The sequence below is a fragment of the Mirounga leonina genome, unplaced genomic scaffold (assembly GCF_011800145.1).
Source record: "Mirounga leonina isolate KUSES-001 unplaced genomic scaffold, KU_Mleo_1.0 Mir_173, whole genome shotgun sequence".
Classification (NCBI taxonomy): Eukaryota; Metazoa; Chordata; class Mammalia; order Carnivora; family Phocidae; genus Mirounga; species Mirounga leonina.
In genome coordinates, this window is record NW_023270447.1 from 37,310,832 (window position 1) to 37,337,915 (window position 27,084).

Here is a 27,084-nt window from a genome sequence, read left to right on the forward strand (position 1 = left end):
TACTTTCTGCCATCCCTACTTTTTCCAGTATTTAAATATTCATCTTTCTTATCTATTCTAGACTTTCCACTATTTCCACGTAAGTAAGCTATAACCACCCTCCAACAGCACTATTGCTGTCTCAGCTAAATGACAAAAGCCAAGAATTATTGTTATTTTTGTTCTAGTTCCACATATATAGAGTGCAGATAGCAATATTTGCTTTTAATGGAAAAGGGTTTGGAGAAAGTTACTTGTTAATGACTACAACGTAATGGTTATATAATTTAGATAAGATATTTGTGGCATAACACTAGGATGCTTTTATTTAAATTATTAAATATATAGGTTAATTTTCATATGTCACACTTGAAAATATCTACTTTTTATTTAAAAATTCTCACTTTTTTTAAAAGTTCTATTATAGATTGACTTTTGTTACCAAGTGAAAAACCAATTCCAGTAGAAATTTGATTCAGTTTTTTTTGGGGGGGGAGGGGTAGTGGGAGAGGGAGAGAGAGAATCTTAAGCAGGCCCTGATTCATGACCTGAGCCAAAATTGAGTCGGATACTTAACCAACTGAGCCACCCAGGTGCTCCTAATTTAGTTGTTTTAAAACAAAAATGATGTTTTGACCATATGGCCAACAGCAACACAATATGAGATTTTCAGAAGGTATTTTGGATCTTTTCTTTCTAAACATGTATAGAAAGAAATGGTAAAATGCATTATACTAAGATATATGAGAAATGCCAAAATTAAAATAAGGAATGAAAATTCCTTCCCAGAAACTTAATTAAAAAAATTTTAATACTTCATATGATCTGAAAAACCAAAAATTCCAATTTGGGGGCCTGGGAAAGAAAAGATAAAAAGGACATGAAAATGATCAAAAAGCCCATATAATTTCTCTTAAATTTCTTTAAGTTTCTCCTAATGAGTTCCTGGGCATGCCTCAGAGATGACAAGCATCTGGCAATCATGAAGCCCTTAATGGCTGAGCTGGTGTTGTAGGGGTGAGGAAATCATGGGAAAATTCAGCATCAGGGACAATTTTGTGAGCCAAGACTCAATTAGTTGCGTTTTTATACTTTTCTTTTCAATTGTGTCCATCCTCATGTTGACCCTTGATACCTATCTTTATTATCCTAGCTGCCAAGTCATTATGTATTTAACCTAGAAAAACAGACATGTGGGGAGAGAAGAGTTGCTAATGCTAAAAGAGACCTTTGAATGTCTAGTCTTTACATATTAAAAAAATTTCAGATTTAATATCAGTAAGATTTTAAAGTTTCTTGGTTACCCTTTCCAGAAAGGAAATGTTTTAAGGTTCATTTGTTTTAATATGCCACTTTAGCCTTTTTGCTGCAATGCTTTTCTGCTCCAGCATTGTTTTATCCTTCAATTCTATATCTCCTCAGGGATATTAAACCTTAAGGCTCTCAATATTGGGGCACCTGGGTGGCTCAGATGGTTAAGCATCTGCCTTCGGCTCAGGTCATGCACCCGGGGTCCTGGGATCGAGCCCCACGTCTGGCTCCTGACTCGGCGGGGAGCCTGCTTCTCCCTTGCCCTCTGCCTCTCCCCTGCTCATGCTCTCGCTCTCTCTCTGTATCTCTCTGTTTCAAATGAATAAATAAAATCTTTAAAAAAAAAAGGCTCTCAATATTTTTTTAAGACTCTCAATATTCTCAAAAGAGTTTGTCATTTCAGAATTAGGGAAAAACAGCCTTGTCATTCCTATGAAAGGAGTCTATCAAATCAGAGTATAATGTCTGAGTTTATTTTTTATTTTTTACTATTTTTAATTTTTCTTTAAAGATTTTACTTATTTATTTGAGAGAGACAGAGAACAAGAACAGGGGAAGGGCAGAGGGAGAGGGAGAAACAGACTCCCCACTGAGCAGGAGGTGGGGGCTCAATCCCAGGACCCTGAGATCACAACCTGAGCCAAAGGCAGGTTCTTAACCGACTGAGCCTCCCAGGTACCCCCAATGTCTGACTTTAAAATGAAAAATTTTTCACTTATGTTTTACACTATTACCTTCCTACTATTTTCTCTTCAGTGTAGGAGAATAATCTAAAATATTTAGTCACCTGTGAAATCTTGGCAAGTAATCTAACCTAAACTCCGTGTCTCTGAGAAACTCAGTTTCTTCTTTCATACAGTGGATAAAAATAATAGTACTTACCTGATATAGTTGTCATGGGGATTAGATGAAGAAATACATGAAAACATTTAGCACAATGCCTGACACAGAGTAATATTTAATATATAGTACATAATAGTTCTTACCAGGGTGACTGCAGCATAATCCAATAGACTATAGCAGTTAATGCAGAGATTTGACGGGAGTCTAACATACAAATATTCCCGAAACCACTGTTGTTTTCAGCCATTGCAAAGTTTTTTTTTTTTTTTTTAAGATTTTATTTATTTATTTGGCAGAGAGAGACACAGCGAGAGAGGGAACACAAGCAGGGGGAGTGGGAGAGGGAGAAGCAGGCTCCCCGCAGAGCAGGGAGCCCTATGTGGGATTCGATCCCAGGACCCCGGGACCATGACCTGAGCCAAAGGCAGTCGCTTAACCAACTGAGCCACCCAGGCGCCCCATTGCAAAGTTTTTAATAGCAATTCTTAAAGTGCTTGAGTAGTACGGCTTGGAATTCAGAGGGAGATTTACATAGCTGTGACATGTTCTCCTTGCAATGACTCCCAGACTTTTTGAATTAATGGACATTTAGAATTTGAGACTTTGGACACTGACAGGGCAAGAGAGAGCTGAAAACTACCACCTACTGTCACACCATTAAAAAAATAAGTCAGTTAAATCCCACCTCTTGCCACTCAGAAAAAAAGAAAACAAAACAAAACAAAAAAACCAAGTCAGGATTTAACACCCTCAATATTTTGTCAAGGATTAGCAGGACAGAAATAGTAAAGAACAACATTTTTCTGATTGATGAGCACCTTTTGTCTAATTATTTTATGTGTCTAAAATATTTTATGTGTTGGAGGGTACCCAACTTTGTTCTCCTTTAGTGCTTGGAGTACTCATAGGCATACCCATGAGTATTATTAGCATTAGTTCAACCAAAGAGCTATGATAGCCAGAACAGAGAGCCACAGTTCAATCAAAGCCTTTCTAAAATTGTGTCTCCCACTGAATCTCTGAAGCATCACAGTGGTTTCTGGTCACAGCAGTTAACACAGCACTAATATCACACAGCTGGAGTATCACAGTAGAAACAGAGGAGTATCTCTAGGCACAGCAATAAGATGCAAAGAAGTCTAATACAGAGACTTTAAGAAATACACTCAAATGGAGCTGGCTAAGACTTCTTCATGACTTATTCTCTTTTGATTCCCCATTCCATTCGTAGTTCAATTTTTAATTTTCCATCATCACTCTGTCTAGCTTAATGACTACTCACTTCAACTGCAAAAGTAATATTGATTTTTAAAAACATTCACTGTATAATGAAATATAAACCCAATAAATATTAGTATAATTCTCTTAGCTATTCCAGTAAATCCTGCAGCCCAGGCTAATAATTCCATTACCATTTTCATTTTCTTAGGTTGTTTTTCACTGAATATTAACTTAATAGATTCAATTATTATATATAATAAAAAACTAAATTTGAAAATTTAGAGCATTCTTTATTCTCTTTATGAGATAGTAGGTAGACACATCTGTATGTTCTAAAATCTCATATTTTAGGCAAAAGTGCTATAACTTGGGGTAGTCTGAAAATGCGTATCATGATAGAAGAAGATACAAATGAGTTACACATGAAAGACATGTACTACATTATTTCACATTTGACAAGAAGTATGAAAGGTTATGAAGTTTTCAGATAGATTAAGCAATTATGTTAGTCTTTAAGAAGATCAACAACCTCACAAATGTTTAATCAATACAGGATTGCATGGGGCTTTTAAGTAGAAAAGCAAGCAAACTAACGATCAGCGTGATTTGTATTGATGATATGATTAAACATAATATGATGGAGTTTGAAAATAGATTTTGGGTAAAATGGATATATGGATGGATAATGGAAACATCTGTTAATTCCATTTAGAGTAATAGGGGAGTAAATCTTTTTCTTTTATGGGACTATTATAGTAGCCCTTTGCAACTATGTAAGTGGATATAGTTCCCTCCTTTGGTCAGGCAACTTCCCATTGGCTCTGATAGGTATTCCTTCAACTTCCTGCTATGACATTCATCCTCTCATCTTTCCTCATGAAGAGGTAGATTCTCTTCCTTTCTTCTCTGAGATTTTCAACTTCCTCAAATATGATCAGGTGTCTGCCGTCTTAAATATTCCTTCTGGCTTCCTTATATCCCTTTTTAGATTCTACCATAATTCTCTCATTCCTTTCAAAAGGAAGCTCCTTTCTTGAGTTTTCTAAGTTTCTATGTTTATCTACTCCTTAATGTAAGTTCCAATGGATTCCACTCTGTCAATTAAGTAAATTGATTTTGCCGAGGCCACCAATGACTTCTCCATTTCTAAATCCAAAGAGCCTTTAATCATACTTACCTTGCTTGATTTTTTTTTTTTTTGGCACCACATGACACTGATGACCACTCTCTCCTTAAAACATTATTTCCTTCTAGTTTTTTAGAGGTCACTGGAGTTGAGAGCCCTATCTATTCTATGTAAACTGATGAGCCAATGCCAATCATATAATTTTATCGACTTGCTAGGGGTGGGAAGTCCTTAGCTATTTTGGATCAGTGAGATGTAAGAAGAGGTTTGTTGGGAGATTTAGGGTTGAAAAGTTCTGCTTGTAACAGACAGCTATTGGGAACTTGGTTCTCTCCTTTGATGGATTTGAAAAAGGAAGCTTGTATCTCCAATTGTCATTGGTAGCCCACTTACAATAATGAGAGGAACCAATTTTATGATAAAGCCAACAGTATGGATAGAAGAGTGGAGAGGAAAAAAGCCCTAAGTATTTAGATTATATAACTGAAGACTAAATCTGAGGCTTACTCTAGATCTTGATAATCAACTAAATATTTATGTAACATTCAAGGCTGTTTCCTTTGAATTTTCTATATCCTGTGGCAGAAAGAACTCTATTGATAAAATCTTTGGTTATTCCTTCTCTGTTCTTCCTAAGATCATCCCTTAAATGTTGGTGTTCCATGGAGTTCTATGTCACCATCTGTCTCACTCATAGCTAATTATGACATATATCTGATGATTGCTAAGTTTGTATCTTCAGCTAACATTTCTCTCCTGAACTTCAGATAAATATATCCAAATATCTACTAAACATTACCACTCAGATACCCTAAATATACCTCAAAGCAACACTTAAAACTTAAACTACCCTCCCCTCTTCCACTTCTACTTATTACTCTTTTTGTACTTCCAATCTCAGTGAATGGCACAAAATTAGTCCCTTGCCCAAATTAGAAATCTGTGTACCAATCATGGAACTTATATCTATCTCCTCTATCCTATGTTCAGTGGATCACAACATCATGTTGGCTCACCTTTCAAGAAGATATTGAATCTAGGCATTTCTTGCCACCACCCATTGTTTCCATCTACTCTCCCCTGTATTACAAAAGAAGCTTCTTAACTCATTCCATTGCCTTCAGTCTTTCTCCTCTACAATTCATTCTCCGTAAAGCTATCAGAGTGTTCTTTAAATGAAAATTTAATCTTGGCTTTCCCTTGTTTAAGACACTTCAATGCTCCCCTTCTCATTTCCTTCCGAGTAAAGTGCAGCATGATCAAACTTCTGTTTACCTTCCGGCCTTATTTCACATCACTCCTCTCGACTTCCTTTAGTTTCTTTACTAAACAAGTGCCCTTTCCAGATACTCTCATAGCCTTATATCCCAACTTCACTGCCCTAGCCACACTACATTATGTTTATCTGCTATGTTTAATATTGCCCAATAGGCAGATTGATAACATGTGTACTAACATGCAAATCAGGTCATTAACAATTAATTTAGGTAAAATAATGTGATAGTTAATATATATTTTTTAAAAAAGCATTGAAGTAGTTATCAAGAGGAAAACCATCACCTAAGTTACAAAGAAAGTAAGTGATTATATATGTAAGTCATGAAGCACAATTATAAAATAAACACTCAGGTACTTAAGAACTAAGTGTAAGAGCCACAATTCAATTTAAGAAATAAAACAGTAGCAAGAATAATACAAGTTTCCTCCCTTAGCCTACCTCCAGCCTTCCTTTTAGAGATAAACATAATCATAAATTTTGTTAACCATTCCCTTATAAAAATAGTTTTCTGACTCATGTACTTATGCCTAAACAATATATTTTTAGTTTTGCTTGTTTTTGAGATTTATAAATATGATAGTTTTGATGTGTTCCATCTTCTTAAACTTGTTTTTTACTCAAATTATATTTCTAAAGTTTATACACATTATCATAATTATGATTAACTAATTTTCATTGCTTTAAAATACTCTTCTGTGTGAACAGCAGAGTTCATTTACATACTTTCCTGGTGGTTGGCATTTGGGTTTTTCCAGTTTTCTACTATTGTAAACATTACAAGTGTCTTGGATAATATCACAGGAGGGCAATTTTTGGATTGTAGGGTTTGTGCATGTTCAGCTTTATAAGACAATTTGATACCAAAGTGATTGTGCTTTTTATTCCTATAAGAACTATAAAAAGGTTTCCATTGCTCTTATAGTTGCAAACAACCTACATTTTTCAGACTTCTTAATTTTTGTGACTAGTAGGTATAAAATAGCATCTTTTTTTTTTTTGTATTTCTGGTTGACAAAAGTATTCAGTTTTTAAAAATGTTTATTTACTCTCTTAATTCCCCTTGTACTTTACCATTCTTTTGTAGTGTTGTATGTCTTTTGTTATTGATTATATGAGTTTTAAAAAATATATTCTGGAATACCAATCCTTTGTCCCTCATATATGTTGCAATTATCTTCCCAGGTTGTGGCTTCTTCTTATTCCCGTCATGACAATATAATATGGTATTATAATTACCTACCTATCACTTAGGATACCTCACCAGACTAAAAGGTCTTCAAGGTAAGACACCATCTTAGTCATTTTTGTTCCCCAGTATCTAGCAAGTGCTCAAAACATAGCTGAGCACATACAGTTGCTCAGTCAATATTTATTGAATGAATGATAGGATGAATGAACTGCTATGACTTTAAAAATGGTAAATCAACCTTTTTTAGCCAAATTTCATTTTACACAAATTGGCTGCACCATACTGCTAAACTAAAGAGGGTCAGAAGTATGCATTACACACAGTCCTGTACTTGCACTTCAAAGGTGGGAGTCAGGCACTAGTAAAAGGTGAGAGTATCTTCAGAGAGGTGGCAGGATATTGTTTATAAAAATTTGTTACCAATTCTTAACATTTGGTAGTGTTCGTTTCTCATCCTTTTCAATGCGCTTACAGTTAACTAAGCTCTCTATAGTGGGATAATATTTAGCCTAAATTTATTACAAAATTAGAAATGTTGTTAAGACACAAGATACGGATTACATATTACAATGGATGCACAAGGTTCATGGTTTGTGTCATTAATTTGAAATTGGTTACCTTTTTAGTAATGGTGTCCGGAGGTACATCCCGCCTCCCAAGAGGATAAGGATTCCATTGGCCACTAGGAGATACATCTTCTTGTCCATTGTCTAAAATGTTGCTTTGCTGGGACGGGGTCTATTGCGAAAATGGTATGGCATTCTTTAGTGATGTAATAGAAGTTTATCATAATTTTCTGAAAAGAGTCCCTAGTGACTATGATAAAATTAATTTTGTTTAATTGCAGAAAAACAAATATCCTGAACTGGAAGAATTATTATACACTATTTACTCAGTAAGAATTCTAAATTGACAGCTTTTTGGAAGCAGTGAGAAATTCGATTAAAATAACCATCTTAGAGTTATTTACTGAATTTTAAAGAAAAGTTTAGATTATTTACAGTACCTGAATAAAAAATAATCAGAATAAAATTAACCAATTGTTAAAAACCACAACATTTAAAACCTGCTTAATTCATTTCTTTAGTATGATCTTACCATTTAGAATATAAACTGAAACCATATATTACATAGTATGTAACTTTCAATATTTCAAACCATAACCTAAAACAAATTTTATAAAGCTGTACTGATTCTGGTAGAACATGCCTTGCACTAATCCAACATAGTGTTAATACTAGCATAGTGTAAGATTTATGGTACTATGACATTATCTACAGATTGCTTTTAGGAAAGTAGGAAAGGAACATCAAAAATATTGTACTATTAGAATCATGGCATAAATAAATGACTTTTGATTTTAAATTTATTTATATAGATCATTTATGATTTGAAGTTTAAACTCTTCATATATTTGTAGCTGATTTACTGCTTATTATTTTTAACAAATAATAATACCCCTGTCATTATTATTATTAATATAAGATACCAGGGAGGGCTCCATAGTCTGATCTGAGTAATAGCAAGTAATTACACACCATCAGAAAGACAGCCTCCAGTGGAGGGATATAGTACTGGTATATTTTTCCTGTGGAAGCAGATCAACTTTTTTTTATGATTATATATGTATAATCATATACATACTTTCTCCTCCCCTAACCTACAGGATATCCAGATACTCCTTGATTTCCTGGGGAATTCTTATGTGGGTGAAAAATTATGCCCAGTGTTTCCTGTGCCGTTTTCTGTGTATGTTTTCAAGTATCCCTATGGATAAATAAAGCCTAGTGAGAGGGTATATGTGCAGCTCTACTCTGTGTGAGGAACTGTCCAGCCCCAGGATGGGAGAACTGGGCCATTCTCTTCGCAACATGGCACAGATGGGCTGCTTGGCAGCCGTCATCTGGTTATACAGAGCGGTCCTAGTTGGTTTTTAAAAAACAATTATATAACCATCCAATCTGCATTCTGACTGCATGCATTTTTTTTAAAGGGATTGCTTGGAACTGTTTTAAAATAAGATTATGACACTAGATGAAGTTTTCCTAAGGTCTAATGGATATAATGAAAAGTAAGGAGATAGCTCAATTTTCTTCATGTGCTTTGGCCCTAAGAATTCCTTTTTCATGAGTCTATCAGAAAATGTGAAAAAAGAGAAGAAAGGTACTGAATTGAAGCATCTGGGTTAGTTAGGGATTAATTCACTTGTGTTTGTTTGAAAAATCACATGTAGGTAACACATTTAAACGACTTGAAAAAAACAACAACAGCTATTTAATGCCTGTTTATCTGTTTTCAAGCATTAATTTTCTAGTCTTTTCCTTTTTCAGATTAACATGTTTGTATATGCTCACACACAATTTTTCTAGATATTAAAATATGACAAGTCAAATTATTAAAATTAAGCAGTTAAAATATAAGTTTTCAGGGTAAGCACTACTGACCAGTGTTTTTTTGTTTGTTTGTTTTGGCTTAAATTAATGGTTGAAATTAATATCCATGTCTTTCTGGCTTGATTTATTTGCCAGTGAAGTAGGATAATGCATGTGTTCATCTGGTTAGGTGCCTGTGCAAAATCTTTTTTTGAGAAGAGGCCAGAATGTAACACAAGTATTCTTTTATTTTTTTCCCCCTCCATATCATTCTCCTCTCCTTCCTATTTCCTCCACTAGTCTTGCTTCAGCTGCCCAGACAGGACTCCTAGTCACAGAGAGCAACTGAGAATTGCAGAATTCTTTCTGGTGTTAAAAACAAAAAACAAAAAACAAAAAATGCAAAAATCCTTTAGTCAAAATCCTAATTTCATGATGGTGTAGGCTCTTCCCTAGTTTAAGAATCAATCTTTCTCTTTTTAAAATTAGAATTAGCAACCACACCGATTCTACACTACAGGGGTCAGAGGAAACATAAACATGCAGACACATGGAGAAAAAAAAAACTTTTACTAGACACCAAAATTAAAAGAATTTCCCGAAAGCAATTTCCTTTCTCCATTTCAAGAATGCTCTGGCATTTTTGTTTTTCTTAAGTAAGATACTCTGGGGGCTTAAGTTTGGAGAAATAGTAAGACCATGAAAACAGTTTATTAATGTTGGGTGTGGGGAGGCGGTCCAAAAGAAAATTATACAGTGGGTTCACATTCTGTCCCAAAAGATGTACAGCTATTTACAAAAAAATTATACTTTTGATAAAGTGCTACTGAGTTGTATATAAATGCAGTTGCTTAGTTGTTAAAATTCTATAAAAGATTAAAAGGAACAACTGAAATATATAAAAAAAATGAAGCTATCACTGTTGAAATTTGTTATTGCAGAGATAATAAGCAAACTGAGGTTCAGTTATTCATTCAATTATTTCTAGTACCACATTCTAGATATTTTCTTTAGATACTTTAAAAAAGTAAGAATGAGTCTTCTTTTCCTCAGCATAAATAACCTTAAATTAAATATAAAAGACATGGAAAATCACCATAATGCACCATTTTCTCAGCTTCTAAATTCTGTAGGTCTTTAAATATTTTAAAAAGAATAGAGAAAATGGTCATTATGATTTAATGAAAACTCAGAAATTATATTTGTTAAGAAATACACTAGTGCTAGGAGAAGTTTTGCTGAAGGGATACAGTCCCAGAAATGACTGTGGACATTTGTAGATTTAACATTTATGTTTTTGACTACTGTGAATGACCACAAATGTCTACTGGAAGAAGTAATTTCTAATCTTGCTGAGATGTAAATGTGCATGAAAATCTGTGATATATATGTGCATATGTGTGAGTGTGTGTATGCATGCACTTATGCGTGCCCATATGTGAATATGTTTGTATGTACAGGATTCACAAATATGAATAAATGAGCTGAGCTGATTTAGTAGTTTTGCTTTGGTTAGCTAATTAATGGGTGCACTGAATGCTTGACAAATTAGACTTACTGCATTTAGCTGGAGAAATTATATGAGAGTGGTATTAGCATTTGGCACTCTGCAAAGGTCTTGGGATATATGCCTTAAGAACTCAAGGATCTATTTTGCTTAGTAATTGGCATATAGTTCACAAAAGGCATTGCCATAGATTTTAAAATGTTTTAAAAATAATCTTCCCCAAAGTATTTTTAGTGCAAATTATTGTTACATTATTCATTTTCTGCACATACTTTTTAAAAAACAGGTATTACAAATATATGCCAAGTTTCAATATAAATCATTATGATTTCAAGGAGTTTAATCTGAAGGTTGTAATGTAACGTTCAGATGATTTTTTAAACCACCATTTCATTGTCATGGTGAGGAAGCATCTGTATGAGTACTAACATTATTATTTTGGTAATTTTAGTCATTGTCCATGAGGATTTATGTGGATTTACAGGCTTGAGGGCTTTTTCATAATTAGAAAGATAAGTGAATCTTTCTTGAGTGATAGGTAGCCAATAATAAATGCAGCAGAATCAATAGAAGCTATAGGCATAAGTTGCCCCAAGGTGCTGCATAAATCTTGTTCTGTTTTCAGCCGAAAAAAAAAAAAAATGGAATTAAGTAAGTAACCCTTGAGACTAGGGTGAATAAATGCATATCAAATGTTGGTACTATTTGATCCTGAGTCATCCGCATAGATGCAGTAAGAAAGGACATTAGAAATTTAAAAATAATTTAACTGCACACATTTCTATCTGAATTTTTCTAATCCAAAAGATAGTGGGATGAGTATCAACTAATAAAACAGATAGCAAGGCCATCTTCTTCCAGGCAAAATTCTATGAAAAGATCTTTAATACATATATTTCCATAATTTCAACTTCCCTTACCCTGAAATTGTAATTTATATTAGTGTCTGTTTCAATAAAGCCAATAAGCAGTAGGTGCTATGGTATAATATTATGGTGATAGAAGTTAAAAAGAAAGGAACAAGGAAAGAAGTGTCAGCTTCTCCAGCGGGGAAGAAATCTCACTATTCTAGCAGCCACACACCTGCAGAGGGGGAGCTAGGAGAGGCCAGTGATTTCTTCCCCAGCCCCACTTGTCTATGGGGCTGCAGACGCAGGAATGGTTAACTTGTAATTTTCTTGGGTTCACAATCTTTGGCCTTTCACTGCCATGAGGCATATTTCTTGGTAATACCGAGTGCCCAGGAAAAGCAAGTGAATCTTAAAGAGCCTGAGGTAACTATGAGCATTTATTAGGTTCTGCTAACTGAGAGAGCCCTGTATCTGTGGCACATAGGGAATGATTTGGGTCATGATAAGTTTTGCATTAGTTACTATATTCTACTATGTAGTCTTTTCTCCATCCCAAAGATCTATTTTTCTGGATTACTGTGAAGATGATGTGAGATAATAATGTATATGAAAGAGCTTTATCAACTATTATGAGTTATGTTCTCTAAAAATGTCAGGTTTTATAAATATTTGAGAAGGCTCATTGTATGGTAAAAACAGCTGGGACCTTGGTGCCAAGCAGGGTCAGATCGAATTCTACCTACTACTATATTAGGTGCAGAAAGAAAACGGTAGAATGTAGGTAGGTTCCTTTGTGTGACACATGAGCCTCAGTTTCCTGGTCCGTACAATGGAGATAAACACTTCCTTTGAGGGTTTGTGAGGGTTGTGTGAAAAAAAACATATTTAAAGTACCTAATGGTACCAGGCACGCAGTAGATTCTTAGGAAATCCTAGTCTTTATTCTCCTGTTGAAATATTTTTTTACCATTAATCTGGATAATAAAAATGGCAATTTGAATCGGCATTTTACAGTATATATTTCTCTCTAATAACATAAAATTTCAAGACAATAACTAAGCTCAATTACAACAGAACACATCCGAAGAAGCACATGGAACCATTAATAAAGTCATAGAAAGTTGCCTTACATGCTTTTTGGAGAGGCAGCAAATAAATGATTAATGAATAAATGAATGAATAAATAAATGGATCAATAGAAAATACTAATAATTCTATAATTTAATAATGACTTATATATGTTAAATGTATGGTTACAAGTACTGTTAAATTTTTTAGGAAATTAGAATAAACATCAATAAATAAAAACATTAATGGAAATTAAATATTAAAATAATATTGTTGTATATCTTAACATTTTGTTAATATCTTAGTAGGTGTCATAAAATTACCATAGAATATGTAATTTACTGTTTATAGTATAGGAAGCCTAGATGTAGCTTGTAATCCATGAAAAATGTACAATACTTGACTTGGCATGTAATAAATATGAACACATTAGAAATATTCAAAACAGAAAAATCTGGGAGAGTCTTTTCATCTACATAAATATTCACTTTGTAAATAGAAGTACAGATTCTTCAATCTTCATTTACAAACAGTTATATCCTTTAATTAGTTTATTATAAATTTGTTTAAAACATTTGAGAAAAAATAACTAGATATATTTGGTAACCTAAACAGAAGCTCAAACCGAAAAACAAAATAACACCCCGAGTCAGGACCTCAGCTAGCACAAATAGTGCCTTTCTGCCAGTTACCAAAATAGAGGTGGGGGGGAGGTCAGAATCACAGAAAGGTGCCCTCTGGGTACACAACCTGCAAAAATGTCGTCTCTGTGTGACAGAGAAAATATGAATAAGAGCTCCTTTCTCTTAATTGCAAGAGGGAAGGTTTGCCAAGCAGAGTACGGGGAAAGGGTGTGGACGTCAGCCCCTGAATGGTCCCGGAGGAGTAGCTGCAACTCTATTTCTAGTGCTTAACTGGTAATATATGTGAAAATGTTAGTTTATTTATATTTTTTAATTTTTAATTTTTTATTACTTTTATTATTTTTTTATTATCTTCAGTTAGCCAGCATATAGTACATCATAAGTTTTTGATGTAGTGTTAATTTAGATTCCTTAGGACATCCAGAGCTATTTGCCACAGCACCTACGTAGAGATGGCTAGTATTGTCATTTAGAAATTTTATAAATAAAAAGAGCTCTCGTATTTCCATGGGAGAATGAACAGTTTGATCTACTGAAAATTCTTCTTTATAAATTGATCTTACTCTATATTTTCAATGCAATTCTCATGTCTAACAAGCATTTAGAGACTGCAAAATCTTAAATTGCTGATACTAATTTTTATTACCTTAAGCAGCAAGACAAAAATGTTGTAATAGGTTTTTATGCATTTGTAAGTCAAAGGAAAATAATTTTTGCCTCTCTCCTCTCCCAGTGAGAAAGGTTCGGGGAAATTGAACCTCAACCATAAGACCTGTTAGCAATGGTCAGTGGAGCCAAAAAAGGAAAATTTTAAGAGAAGATGACTCTAAAACTTGGCAGAAAAAACAAAGAAATTTTCAAATTAAAGTAGCTCTGCAGAAGAGCTGTGCCTGGGCACAAAGATGAAGGAAGGGGTAGAGACTTAGAGTGGAATCCATGGGAGTAAGTAGAATCTGGAATATTCTTGAAACATCAAGCACCCAGTGCCCGTACCTGATAAGGTTCCTGCACTGGCAGCAGGATAGAAAAGTTGTCTCAGATGCCGAAAGCTGAAAGTTTAAGGCCTTAAACTGATAATCTGGGGTCATAAAGCCTTTTAGGGGTAATGGAGTAATTGTCCTGTCTGTATTTCTTTTCTCCCCCTTGCCTTCTCTTCTCAATCTCTCTGTCTCTCTCTCTCGCTCTCTCTGGTGTGGATAATAACATATTGATGATAATTCATTTTGAGATGGAGTCTTTCAATATTTGAATTATTTTTGGTTTTCAATTTAACGTAGCTTCCAAAGAGAATTCCTTTAGGTCATCTCTGTTATCTAACTGAGGAAGGTTGAAAAGTCTCTAAATATTAGAACTCTCTAATATTTCTGATATAGATTATCTTAGAGCTGTAGTAACAGTTAATGAATCCATTCCCTAGGGTACCCCAAACAAAATCAGAAAGTTAATATAGCAACATAGAGGTACCAAACTGATTTTGGGGGAACAATTTAGACATTGGGAAACAGCATTTCAAGTATATTACCATTTTTCAAACACTGAATATATCCATATTGTTCTATAGGTGGATGAGTTTAATGGGGCTAAACATTAAGCAAAATAAGGGGCTCTCCATATAATTTCAAGGGGTGCAAGCAATAGCTCCCTTCCTATCAAGATCTTGCTAATATGACCATTGAATTTTGAAATTCCATCCTCTTAGTTTAAGGTTTTGATTTCTATCAATTGCCAAGCCCTCTAGGACAAGGACCTATTTAAATGGTGCTGTCTTATCTATTACTCAGTGCAAATTCAACATTCAAAAGTTCTTAATTTAGTTAGGTTTTTTTTTCCACCCAAAACAACTGTGGGTGATGAAAAAGCTGTGAATATAAATGTCTCTTTGATTTTATTCCTCTATTGACAGTATGAAGCAAACTATCCAGAGTTAGGAATTGTTATTCAGACTAATTTAACAATAAAACATGGATTTGAGGTCTTTGACCCTCATTTTGCTGGGATGGGAGTTAGTTCCATACGTTCATTAATTTTACTATGAGAGAAGTGTTTGGAGGCTACTGTCTTTCTCTTATCCCTACTTTGCACTGCTTTTTTCATAAAACTTACTAGGTTAATGACTATATTAACAATATAGTCATAATGACATATTGCATGAAAATGACTCATTAGTCTCCATCAAAATGTAACTAAGACAGAGGTATTAATCAATTTAAACAGGTAAAGTGTTCATTCTCAGTTTTGCCTGAATAAAACAGCAGAAATGTTCCTTCGACAATGGAAATGTTTCCTCTTCCAGTATATTTCATTTTAAATGAGCCTACAATTATATTGAAAGCCCTGTTAACATGCTCCTTTTCCATTAGCCTAGGATGAGTAACAATTTGCTAGCTAAGCCACGAACTTGTTTCTCATGTTTTATTTCTGTGTGATATTTTCCACAAAGACGATGGGCTGAAGAAGCATTTAGGAGTGCCAACCACTTCATTTCCATTGTAACTTAGGTCCCTATGTCTTTTCCAAAGGGATCAACTGAAATCCAACAATAATTTCTAGCTCTGTCTCAGAATGCAGCAAGGGAAGAGAGGGCTATCTCCAAAAATGTTTTAAAAAATACATGTTCATAGATCTACACACACAAAAGAAAGGAAAACAAAGAATAAAAGAAAAAGAAATGAGTAATAAGAAAATGAGCCTTAAAGCAACTCAAAAAGCCATGTACCTGCTCAATCCAAAAAGCAAAGCTGTTAAGCAGGAACCTGAGAATCATTCTAGCTCCAAATATTCATTTAGCAGCTAAGAGTTCGGGCTCTACATTATTTGCCCTTGTGCTTTTTGGACTCAGAAGAGTCTATAAGCAGGGTTGTATGTACAGCCTAAACACATTAAGTGAACAAACAACGTTAATTGGCTTTGGTATGCTGACACATGTAAGGCAGTCCATACTTACTTTCTGAAGAGGTAGTTCTTGTAGATCAAATTTAGACTTAGTCTGCAAGTTTAAAGTCATGCTTCTGCCTGCATGCATTGCTGAAATACCTCCATAGGGCAGCATGCCAAGGTTAACTGTGTTGTGTTTGTAAGCAGCATTCTGAGTAGAGGAAATAATCATGTGACAGGGTGTGAACACATGCTCAACAAACTGATTATTACATGAACATGTTTAAAATTTATAACATTTAACTTTAAGCGGGCAAACAGTAACTGTCTTTTAAACATGCACTCGATCAGACAGAAGCATACAGTAAACAGTGTTAGTTATGCACATAATGAGTACCATCCAAAACTACAGAAAAGACAAAAAGCAAGGATACATTCTGTTTTGCATTTGCTGCTAACTCAAGGGCATAGAACCTATCTCATATATTGTGATCGTAGTGACTTTGGACAAATGTTGTTCGTTTGTGGTAGTCTAGTAGTTAAAAAAAAATTCAAACAGTGAGATCTTAATCAAATTTTGCCAGCTCCAAATCTCATGGTCTCTTCCACATTGTGAGATAAACACATACACAAGACAAATATCAGCTTCTAATTCTGCCCTAAAACGAAGGCACTACAATGTTAAAGCCAAAAATCAGTGTCCTTTATTGCTCAGTCTATAGACATACTTAAAGCAACTCCGAAAAAGAGCTGGTCAAAAAAAAAAAAAAAAAATCATTCAACCTGACTATTGGCTAATTGAATTTACTGATTAATTTAATTAAACCAGTCAAAGAAATTGTATGTGAATCCAAAGTTTCTGACTTTTTTTGTTTCTTAAAAATTACATTTTAAACTGGAGAAATTTCATAATGAAACTAAAGGAATTATGATTTGAGCTATTAGGACTACTTATCTGATGTACCTAAATACCTATAGAGCGCTCTGGTGATACCCGCATTGTGGTTGTCCTTCAACAGGTGCATCTCAGGTTATTCCAAGGGTCGGAGAGCTAGTTAATTTTTCTTCTACAGAACTTCATTTAAATTAAAACATTTTTATGTCCCGTCATCAAATAGTTTCCGTTAGGGCAATCTCCACTTTCCACCTCTCATAAGAAAGTAGTAATTGACAGTATTTGGCCTTTTTAAGAAATTTTCTTATTTTGGAAAAAAAATCTACACAAGGTAACTTAGTAAACTTTTTAAAAACTGAGTATTACTGAACAATAACAACAGGCAGCTATTCTATTCTGAGGGCATTGTGTGCAAAATAATGATTTTCAGCATCAGTTTCACTGAACTCAGCTGAAAGACGATTATACTCCTGATGGTGTGCTTGTCTACCAATCATATTTGTTATGGATCCTTGATTATTTCATCCAGTGATTTTTCATTGTCACCATGCCAAAGATGAAAAGGACACCGAACATTTCAATCTAGCACTTGAATGATTCCTTAAGGTTTGCAACTATTCCAGTCTAGTCCCTCTTAGCTCCTGTAGAAGGGGAGCAGTCTTGGACATATGGGTTCATGTTTTAAATTCTCTCAGTCACAGTGGGACCCTGTACAGGAAGCATGAGCCTCGAAGTTGAACTACAGGAGGAAACAGCATCTTTTATCTACGGCAGTACTTGGAGCTGCCTCTCCAAGGTCAACACCAGGCAAGATCTTTAACCAACGTTATCTTGGGCTGTTAAGCTTATCCAACGTCCAGGCCTCTGGGCAGTTCTCTCTTACGAAGAATGGACAAAGATCGTGTCGTTTCTAGTATAACTATTCGATTTCCGGGTTTAAATCCTCAACTAAGTTTCCCTGGGAAGAAACACATGGTATCTCCGGTGCAGTCTGACTTTGAATGTTATGTTAAAAAAAGCACAGCTGTGTCAAAACTAGTCTTACATAATAAGTCTGTGCTTCGGTACCCTGAATTCATCTTTTTGAGTAGCTGGAAGTTCTAAGTAAGATACAGCCTGAATAGCTCAGTCACGCAATTGAGATGGGGGAAGAAATGTTACTTGGAGAAAACGGGGACGAACTTTCAGGCTCTAGTATCTTGAAGCAATACGCTCAGGTAACCTAATTTCTTGGAATTAAATAAGAAGCTATGGAATATACATTGAAATTGCTCTGGAAAATGAAAGACAGACTGAGGGAATTATGAACGAAGAGGTGAAGCGTGGAAACTAATGAAAAAGGAAGGTGTTGTCACGGCAATAGGAAACACACATGAGTTTACTTTTAGTTTTCTGGATCTGGGCCAGGCAGGGTTTGCAGACTTCTGCCGATCCTAATCCCCCTCCCCTGGTCCTAGTTTCCTCTCTCCAAAATCCTGCTCCAGCTGGAGGAGTAGCTCCATTCAAAGGAGAGGAACCATTTATCTGAGAAACCAGTAAATAAATGATGGTACCAAAAGCATTTTGTCTTCTTTTTCATGCTTTGTTTTCACTCACTCCTCTGTTGCCTCAAATTACTAGTCATTGTACATATGCTCTGAAAAGCTTCTTATAACCTTTTCTTGACTAGTTCATCTTACCCTGTTATGTATGGTCGTGTCTACACGAGGCCAGAGTTCCCAAATTGTACTGTATTATTTGGCCCCAAATATTTTCGCCCTCCAAGTTATCTGTCTATCTGGAGGGTATAAGTTGAGGTAAGGCATGGTAACAACTGACCAGGTGTCTCCCACTGACAGCCAGTCATGAGGCTTTGATGAGGCTCCCTTCAATGGGACTGAGCACACCTATTTGAGACAGACATTCTGATGAAATATTTCGCAAGGCAGAACCAATTTCCACATTGAAAACTAACACCCACACCCACATTTATTAGTTCACTTGTCCCTAAAGATAATTGGTTTCTTGTCATGTAGACACGACCTACAAACAATATAATTACTTAGAAAGAGTATACCTGAAAACGCAAAATTCAATATTAAGGAAATAATATAATAAATGCAGTGATCTGTGCTTTTAGCAGGACACTAAATGAAATAATAAAACTATTGAGTGAAACTTTCCAATGGTATATTATTACCCAGATCCCCAATTTACTCTAAGTATTTAAACCCTAAAAAATGAGAGCAGAAGGCCCCATTTTCATAAAAAAGACCTTAAGATTCTAAGGTCAATGCAGAGTACACAAGGCCCTCTACACCAAAGCCACAAAGTACATTCAGTGAGAATGGTCAATTATTGATCATAGTTCTAGAAAATGAAATATCAGATTTCTCTTCAGGAGATACAAATAGGCAACAAAAAGTAATTCTAGGCTTTAAAGCAATATATATATATATATATGTACATATATATGTACATATATATATATATTTTTACTCTCCTCAATCACTATGCATTCCATGCTGTATTGTGACTCAGTTTGTAACTGGATTGGGATTAACTTTCTTTTTTTGGTTGCAGTATATGCACTAATTTGTACCTTTGTAGTCTTCATAAAGACATCGTCTATTTTTGTCGCCTGTAGTATGATTTGAAGTTAAACATTTCTTTTTGTATAAAAATCAACATTGTAAATGGCAGGATTTTTTATTGAGGGCATTCAATCTCCGCTTATTTTATTTTTCTGTTTCTTGCTGGGAAAAGGTTATTGCTCATTGGAAGTAAAAACTTTAGTCGCCCCCTAGCAGTAACTGTGTGGGACAATTTTATAGACAAATTAGGCCTGACTTTATTATAAGTGAGTCTGTGCAGAAAGGGGCCAGATACTCACTTTTTCTAGATTGAACAAAAATCATACTCTTTAGGTCGCTAGAGAACAGTTCTGTGTCCTAGGAGAGGCATTCCGCCTTAACGGCTAGAAAGCACCTGAAGCACCAGCCCACACAACGGCGTCAAATTCTTTCTTACTAACAATAGTTAGGCTAGACTCGGTAAATCATTCGCCTACAGGTTACGGACTCTGGAAGGGCGTTAAACAACATCCACGAGAAACTGTTACGAGCCATTTCCCCACAATAGAGAGAGAAACAAAATGTTGATCATCTGCTCATTCGTGTAGTTCATGCTTCCCTACATGTGCTTAGAGATGGCAGTGCAGTGCAACTAAAGGCAGGGGGGGTATTCTTACAGAGAAATGCCGGACATACCCTGTCTAACCTTCTAGCTTCTATATGTCTAAGCAGCTGCTGTCTCCAGTCTGCAGGCATTTTCCCACAGCTCTCCTCTCCCCTCACAGGGGCGGGCCTTGGCTTTATATCACTGTTATCTGATGGCTTGTCACCATAGTTACCCAAGTTATAGTCAGATGGCAGTTTTTCCAAAAGAGCTGCCATAGTAGGCCTAGCTGAAACTGGCCTGGTTTGGGAGGCACCGTAACTCTCTGTACTGTAGCTTCTTGCAGACAATGGCCTCCTCTGCGTAAGGTTTTTAACTGGAAAACTTCCCGCCTGAGCTTTCACTTCTTGATATGAAGGGTGTTCATCTTCGTACCTGCCATTCCTTTTCAGGAACTGGGACTCAGTCACTGAAACGCTGCTTTGGCGATCCAGACCGCCCCTATAGGGAGGTCTGCCGTACCTATCACCCGGAGGCAGCTCATGAGGTTCACTGACCCTTCTAAACATGGCCATCTCTGTGGAGCTCGCCAGGGAGTCGGCTCTTCTCAGGAAGCCCGTCCTGGCACCTTGGCTTGCAAACTGGGCATTCACCACAGCATCCTCATTAACGGATGGCTGAGAAAACGAGAACATTTGCTCCATCGGTGGGTATCCTCTGTAAGCTCTGGGACTAACCAAATCCTTGGCGATGTTTTTGCCGGGCTGTTGCACGTACTCAGAATTGTGTTGAAAGGGGGGCGGTATCCTCTTTTCGGCTTTAACTTCCACTGCTCCTTGGGGATTGAAACTTTGGTCAAACTGATAGACTTTTTTGGTCATGGAAGCTTTTTGTTGCTGTGGCCCTTTACTACTTCCATACGTGAGCATCTCGTCATCCAGCATCGGGACCGACTGGCTTCGAGACATACTGGACATACCATGCTCTGGCCCCAACATTTTATCTGGCCGTTCATGGCTTCCTAAGTGATCACTCCCAGAAGCATAGTTTTCTAACGGTATGTTATACACCTTGTATGTACCAATGTCAATCTCATCGATACTCTGTGACTTTTTGAATTTATTGGACTTGATATCTTTCATGAGTGGGGAAAGCCTCTCTGTGCTTTTGCTAATGGAAATAACACCTTTAGAAGATTCCGGGCGGCAGTGGATCTGAGAAAAGACATTGCTAAGACTCCTGTTGGTATTGGAATCGTGATACTCCCATGGTACTCCTGGAGAAAAAGGACTAGGTATTTCAGCAGATTCTTTTATATGTTCTTTCCTTTCAGGCAATGGGCTGGTGGTGGGGGTTGTCTCTAATTTGGAAGGGAAAGCGGTCCTGTCTTCAAAAGGACTAGGGGTTCTGGTCCAATTCTGCCAGGGATTGGAAGGAGGCACTTCTGTTTCTGGTGTGTGTCTGTGTGTAGACTGCTCGAGTTCCAGGGGAACACCAACAATCCTATCCTGCCTAAGCAAAGGCCTGCGTCCGTGAGAAGATGTGCTTCTAGATTTTGAACTTAAGAGAGGATTGTTGTTGGCGTTCTCGCCTGCGGTCTCCTCTGCAACAAACCCTGTGTTATCATAATGTGAACCATCAGGCCAGTTGTCCGTGAAGGCGTCACTCATTGGCAGCCGGTCCGGACGCTGCGGTACATTCCCCGGGGGAACAGCCTCCCGCTGGCTGAGTAATGGCTTTGAATCGAGAGGCTGTGGGAAAGATTGCGCAATCCTGTGAAGACAGTGGGAAGACAAAATATGAAAATAAGGACGAGCTGGGTCTTTGCCAGAAAGAGAACAAGCAGCCAAGACTGCCACAATCCTCTGTTTCACGGATCATTCATCCACATCTCACTTTCAATTAAGATGGCATAGTTATTTCAGCCCTGCCCCCCAAATCCACCCCTTTTCCTTGCTTTTTTATTTCCTCCTTGTAATCATCACCTTCTAACATATTATATCAGTTACTTACCTGTTTTATTTATTGAGCATTGTTGTGTGTCCTTTGCTAGAATGTAAACTCATGAGGGCAGAGATTTTTTTTTTTTTTCCTCTTCAGACCTAGCATAGTGCCTGGCACTTGGTAGGCATGAAAATACATATTTGTTGGATGATTAAATGAATGAAAGAAATAGATAGGTTTTCAGTGATGGTCCTGCCACTTGTCTGATAATTAGAATCACCTGATTCTTGGTCCTCATCCCTGGAATTTCTGATTCAGTACATTTCCAAACTATTGGTCGAGAGTACCATTCTTATAAGTACTTGATATATCTGATGAACCCAAATTGTCTTCAAATAACATTTATTTGAAGGCCAGGTATTGAAAACACTAAATTCATTGTATAGGGAACACATTTTCCTAGAATGTAAATTATATTATATTATGACTTTTGGTCATTGGCTTGTTTGTGCCAGTGACCACAGTATTTCTAGAAGACGCTCATTTTTTTAGGTTTATTCTAAACCATTTGCACACTAATAACACTGAATAATATATATATATATATATGTATTTTATCAGTGAGAGAAAGACCTTTAAGTGCTTTTGCTAATTGAAAAATAGTAAATTGAGAAGGAACCTTCCAAAGTACCTCATTAAGCTCAGCTTATATCACAAATAACGAACTTGTAAACTGAAAGAGTTAAGATTCTTATCATGGGCTGAATGGTAGAAATAGTTATCCATTAATTACCAAAGAATATATTGTTGACAGTAGTGATATTATCAGTAAAATATGAGTAATAATCACTGACTACCTATATGATGATTTGTATTTGCTATTTGTACCTTAAAACATAACAACAAGGTACAAAACAAAAGAATCAGACCTGGGTAATTACTACCTCACTGAATCACTTTATTGTGCTCTTTGGCTTTTGATTTTTATCTGTATAATGGAAGTAAAATAGAGTAGGAACCATTTTGGAAAGATTAAATACTTTTGCTTATAGCCTAACTTTTCCAGGTGGTGATAAAATGATGATGATGATGATAACGATGATGACAATAGCAATGACAATTTTATTAAATATTTACTTTGTACTGGGCACACAAGTGCTTTCCATGCATCTTGGTTTAATCCATAACCCCACTGGGGATAGTGAAATGCCCACGTGTGTCATAAATAAGTACTAGGCAAGCAGGATTTTTGGTTTCAAATTCTTTTAATTTCTGTTCCTATTATCTCAACCTGATAATCTCCTGCCATCTCTCCCTTAAACAATGGTTTTGCTGTATAAAATGGATTCATCCTCTCCTGGAAATCCTGGTGGGAATGTGATTGCTTACCTGCCCCTTCCGTCTATCTTCTACACCATTCATGCGCTGAATACAATTCAAAAATTAAGATCCCATTTTTTTTTTAAAGTTGCTGAAAGTAAGCACTTGGGAACAGAAAAAAGGGAATTCTAAACACACCTGTTACCCCATAAAGAATTATGTACTGCATCTTTAGCTGTTGTCTGCAAGGACCCCACTTTAACCCGGGTGTTAGAGGATCCTGAGGAAGCCTGGGAAGGCGAGTAGTCTGAGTAAGTGCCTGAGGAAACACTGTTATTCAGACAGTGAGTTTTGTCAACTTCAGACTCATCAGTTGATTCTGAAATGTAAAGGGGAAAATGTTATAATGCTATGAACATTGACAATAATAAACACAGAAAAGCAAGTATGAAAAACAGATAGCATAACAATGTTAGGAATATATATTTGTAAAATTTTCTATAGACTATGGTGTATCATAAGTTACGACTGGTGATTCATCATGCACATGCATTTGTGGCATATTTTCCACATTAGGTTCACAGTGTTACCTTTTTTGTCCTTCCCTAGCAGAACAAGTTTGGGTGGGTACAGAGGGGTCTCAGCTAATGAAGGGTGAAGTTCCCCAATCCTCATTTCATTAGCTGGATGAACAAAAGAATCCTGAGAGATATAATAATATAGGACAAGGAAAGTAAACATTTAAACATTGGTTAACCAAGGTGGCAATATCTTTACTTGGCTCAGATTTAAAGATGGGGCTCTAGAATATAAGTCACTGTGGAGCACTGGGAGAAGTGAATCATATGTTTCTCTGAGGTGAGTACTAAAATGTTTTGTTCTTTCTAATTTAAATGAGTCCATTTGTTGATCAGACATTTTTTGAATGCCTGTTGATATGCCTGGCACTGTGCAAAGAACTGTAGAGTTTCCAAAGAAAGACAAAATGTCACCCATGTCCCTTGGAGATTTACCATCTAGTTGGGGAGATGAGATACATCTTATTATAACACATGACTGAATTATGATAAGCTGTATGATAAGCTGTATATATATCATATATATATATGATATATATATGCATGCAAGAATCTAAGAGGGGAGCTCCCTTAAGAGTTCTAAGAGGGAAAGTCCATCACTGACCAACTAAATTTCTTTTCATCTTCAGCCATGCTCCTGCACAACTGGGTCTTTTAAATCCGGCTTTTATTGCCAATCCCCCTGTTAACTCTTACTGTTTCCCAAGTGATCTTATCCTCAATTTCTTTAGTTCTATCATGACTTCTTCCTAAGGTTTCTAGTTTTCTCATGATTAATCTAACTTGCTAAATCTTCATTCTAAATCCATTCATTGAGTGTAATGAGCAACACTGGTACAAGAATATAACTTTATAAAGACAAATGAACATGTTAAAAAACCCTGTGAATTTTAAACTTCTTTAATTAAAATTATTATTTCCAGTTAACCAGATAATGAGAGAGCATTGGGGAAGGTAAAATACCAAATTCTCACTTTTTTATACACACAAAAATGTTTTGTCTATGCCCACAGGGAGGTAGTGATATAAATTTATGCATGGCAGTTATCTTTATGTCTTTTTTTTCTTAAACCTTAGGTTAATTTGAATTCAAAAAATAATTTTCAGCATTTTTCAGTTTTCCCATTAATTAGTTCTTGTTAGTTTAAAACATTAATGCAATACATTTAGAAATATTTTGTTAAATAAAGAATATACTTGAGCACACAAATATAGTAAATGAAATGTGTCCCACTTTATAACTAATTGGTAATAGACAGAAACTTTTATTATATATTTCAATGCCCCACATAGTGAATGACAGGCTCAAGTCTTTGGGTATTGCAAAGAAACAGCCATTTCTTTAGCTCCTGGCTTAAGTTCAATTTTTTGGGTTGGTTTTGGTTAGGTTTGTATGAGAATACTTGCCTGTGAAAAACCTGGGTATATATCTGATATTTGTTAATTATTTAAAAAAATATTTCTAGCTGAACCTTTCATTTCCTACAAGTAAATTTTAAGACTCAGCAAGGTCCATGCTTACAGGGAAAATTAGACCAAGATCCAGCATAGAGGCAGGATTCTTGGGTTCATGTCCAAAAATCTTCCCTTATATTGTGCCACCTCCTAGTGAGCTCAACTGTGAGCACATTACAGACTTTTAAAATCCCGTTCCAGATTTGAAGAGGGATAGGAAAGAGAGAGGGATTGATGGAAATTCTGGAGATGAAGAGGGAAATCTGTGTTTCCATGGATTTTGAAAACTATTTCAAGGTATTATGATAAAGTTTTAAGGTGACAGAATAGAGAGTAAAAGGCTTTACACATCTTTGTAGAAATTTATAAGTAGAAGCAGACACAAGTTTGAGAAATTGTACCATGAAAAGTCATAAAATATGTTAAGGCTTATCAAAATATTCAATTACAAAGTGGCATATTTCTCTTCCATTCCTGCTTTATCATTTATTAATCAGGTTATCTTGGGCAAGTCAGTGTACCTCTCTGTACCTTATTCAATTCATCAGTAAAATGAAGGTAATAGATGATAGGAATTAATGCTATTTTCAGTCTAGTACTAACATTCTATGAATCTAAATGTAACTTATTTGTTGAAATAAGTTTAAAAAGGAAATATTCTATGACACCTGATACTGAAGTACAGGAATTTTGTTTTAGTCAACAAAAGAAACCAAAGAGTTGTGCAAGCATAGAAATGTAAATATAATTAAGGGCTTCATTACTTCATTTTCCTTATGACTTATACAATCAGTGTGCAAGTTATCTTGAATGTATAGATCAAATTTTCAAATTTGTATCCCAATATTGTGGCTGGAGCTTGGCATGGTAGGTATGGTATGACTCAGATTCAAGTCTCTGGTTCTGCTCAAGAATTTCTACTTTGAATCAAAAAGAGCTCTAGTGACTAGGAAGAGACTCTGATATCAGCTAATCATGAGCTTGCCCCTTTTCTCCAGAGTTCTGTGGCCCTCCACCTAGGAGGATTAGCACTACTGAAGCAAGAACAGTGGATTCCCACTGATCCAGTTAGACTCACTTATCTTCATGAGCAAAATGATAATGATGATGATGATGATTATGATGAAGATGATGATGCCATCAGTTATGGAGGATCTATTACATATCTGCTACTGTGCTACTATGCTAAACACTTTATCTGTATCATCTCTGTTAATTACTTAATTGATAACCTAGTTTTTACTGTTATTATTTTTAAGTTATTTACTATCATTATCTTTGTTTTACAGTTAAGGAAATGGAGGCTCAGAGAGGTAAAGTCATATTTCCAAGTCACCAACTCAGTGAGTGGTAGAGCCAAGATTTGAACTGGGATCTGTGCAATGGAAGGCCTTCTGTGTGATACTATGTATGCTCTACTGTCTACCCTAAGGAAAGCTCACCTCTCAGCTGGACTTCACAGAACAGACAAG

General features: G+C 35.8%; 1 protein-coding gene across 1 annotated transcript in view; it reads right to left on the reverse strand.

Moving 5' to 3' along the window:
* The window catches only part of LRRC7 (leucine rich repeat containing 7), a 646,929-nt gene that overhangs the window by 60,065 nt on the left and 559,780 nt on the right, over nt 1-27,084 (reverse strand). Inside the window, exons 20-24 of the mRNA XM_035018295.1 lie at nt 24,170-24,281; nt 23,778-23,958; nt 20,408-22,088; nt 16,335-16,475; nt 7,567-7,686 (exon numbers count right to left, since the gene is read on the reverse strand). Coding sequence (XP_034874186.1) covers nt 7,567-7,686; nt 16,335-16,475; nt 20,408-22,088; nt 23,778-23,958; nt 24,170-24,281 — 2,235 coding nt within the window. The remainder of the gene's footprint in view (nt 1-7,566; nt 7,687-16,334; nt 16,476-20,407; nt 22,089-23,777; nt 23,959-24,169; nt 24,282-27,084) is intronic.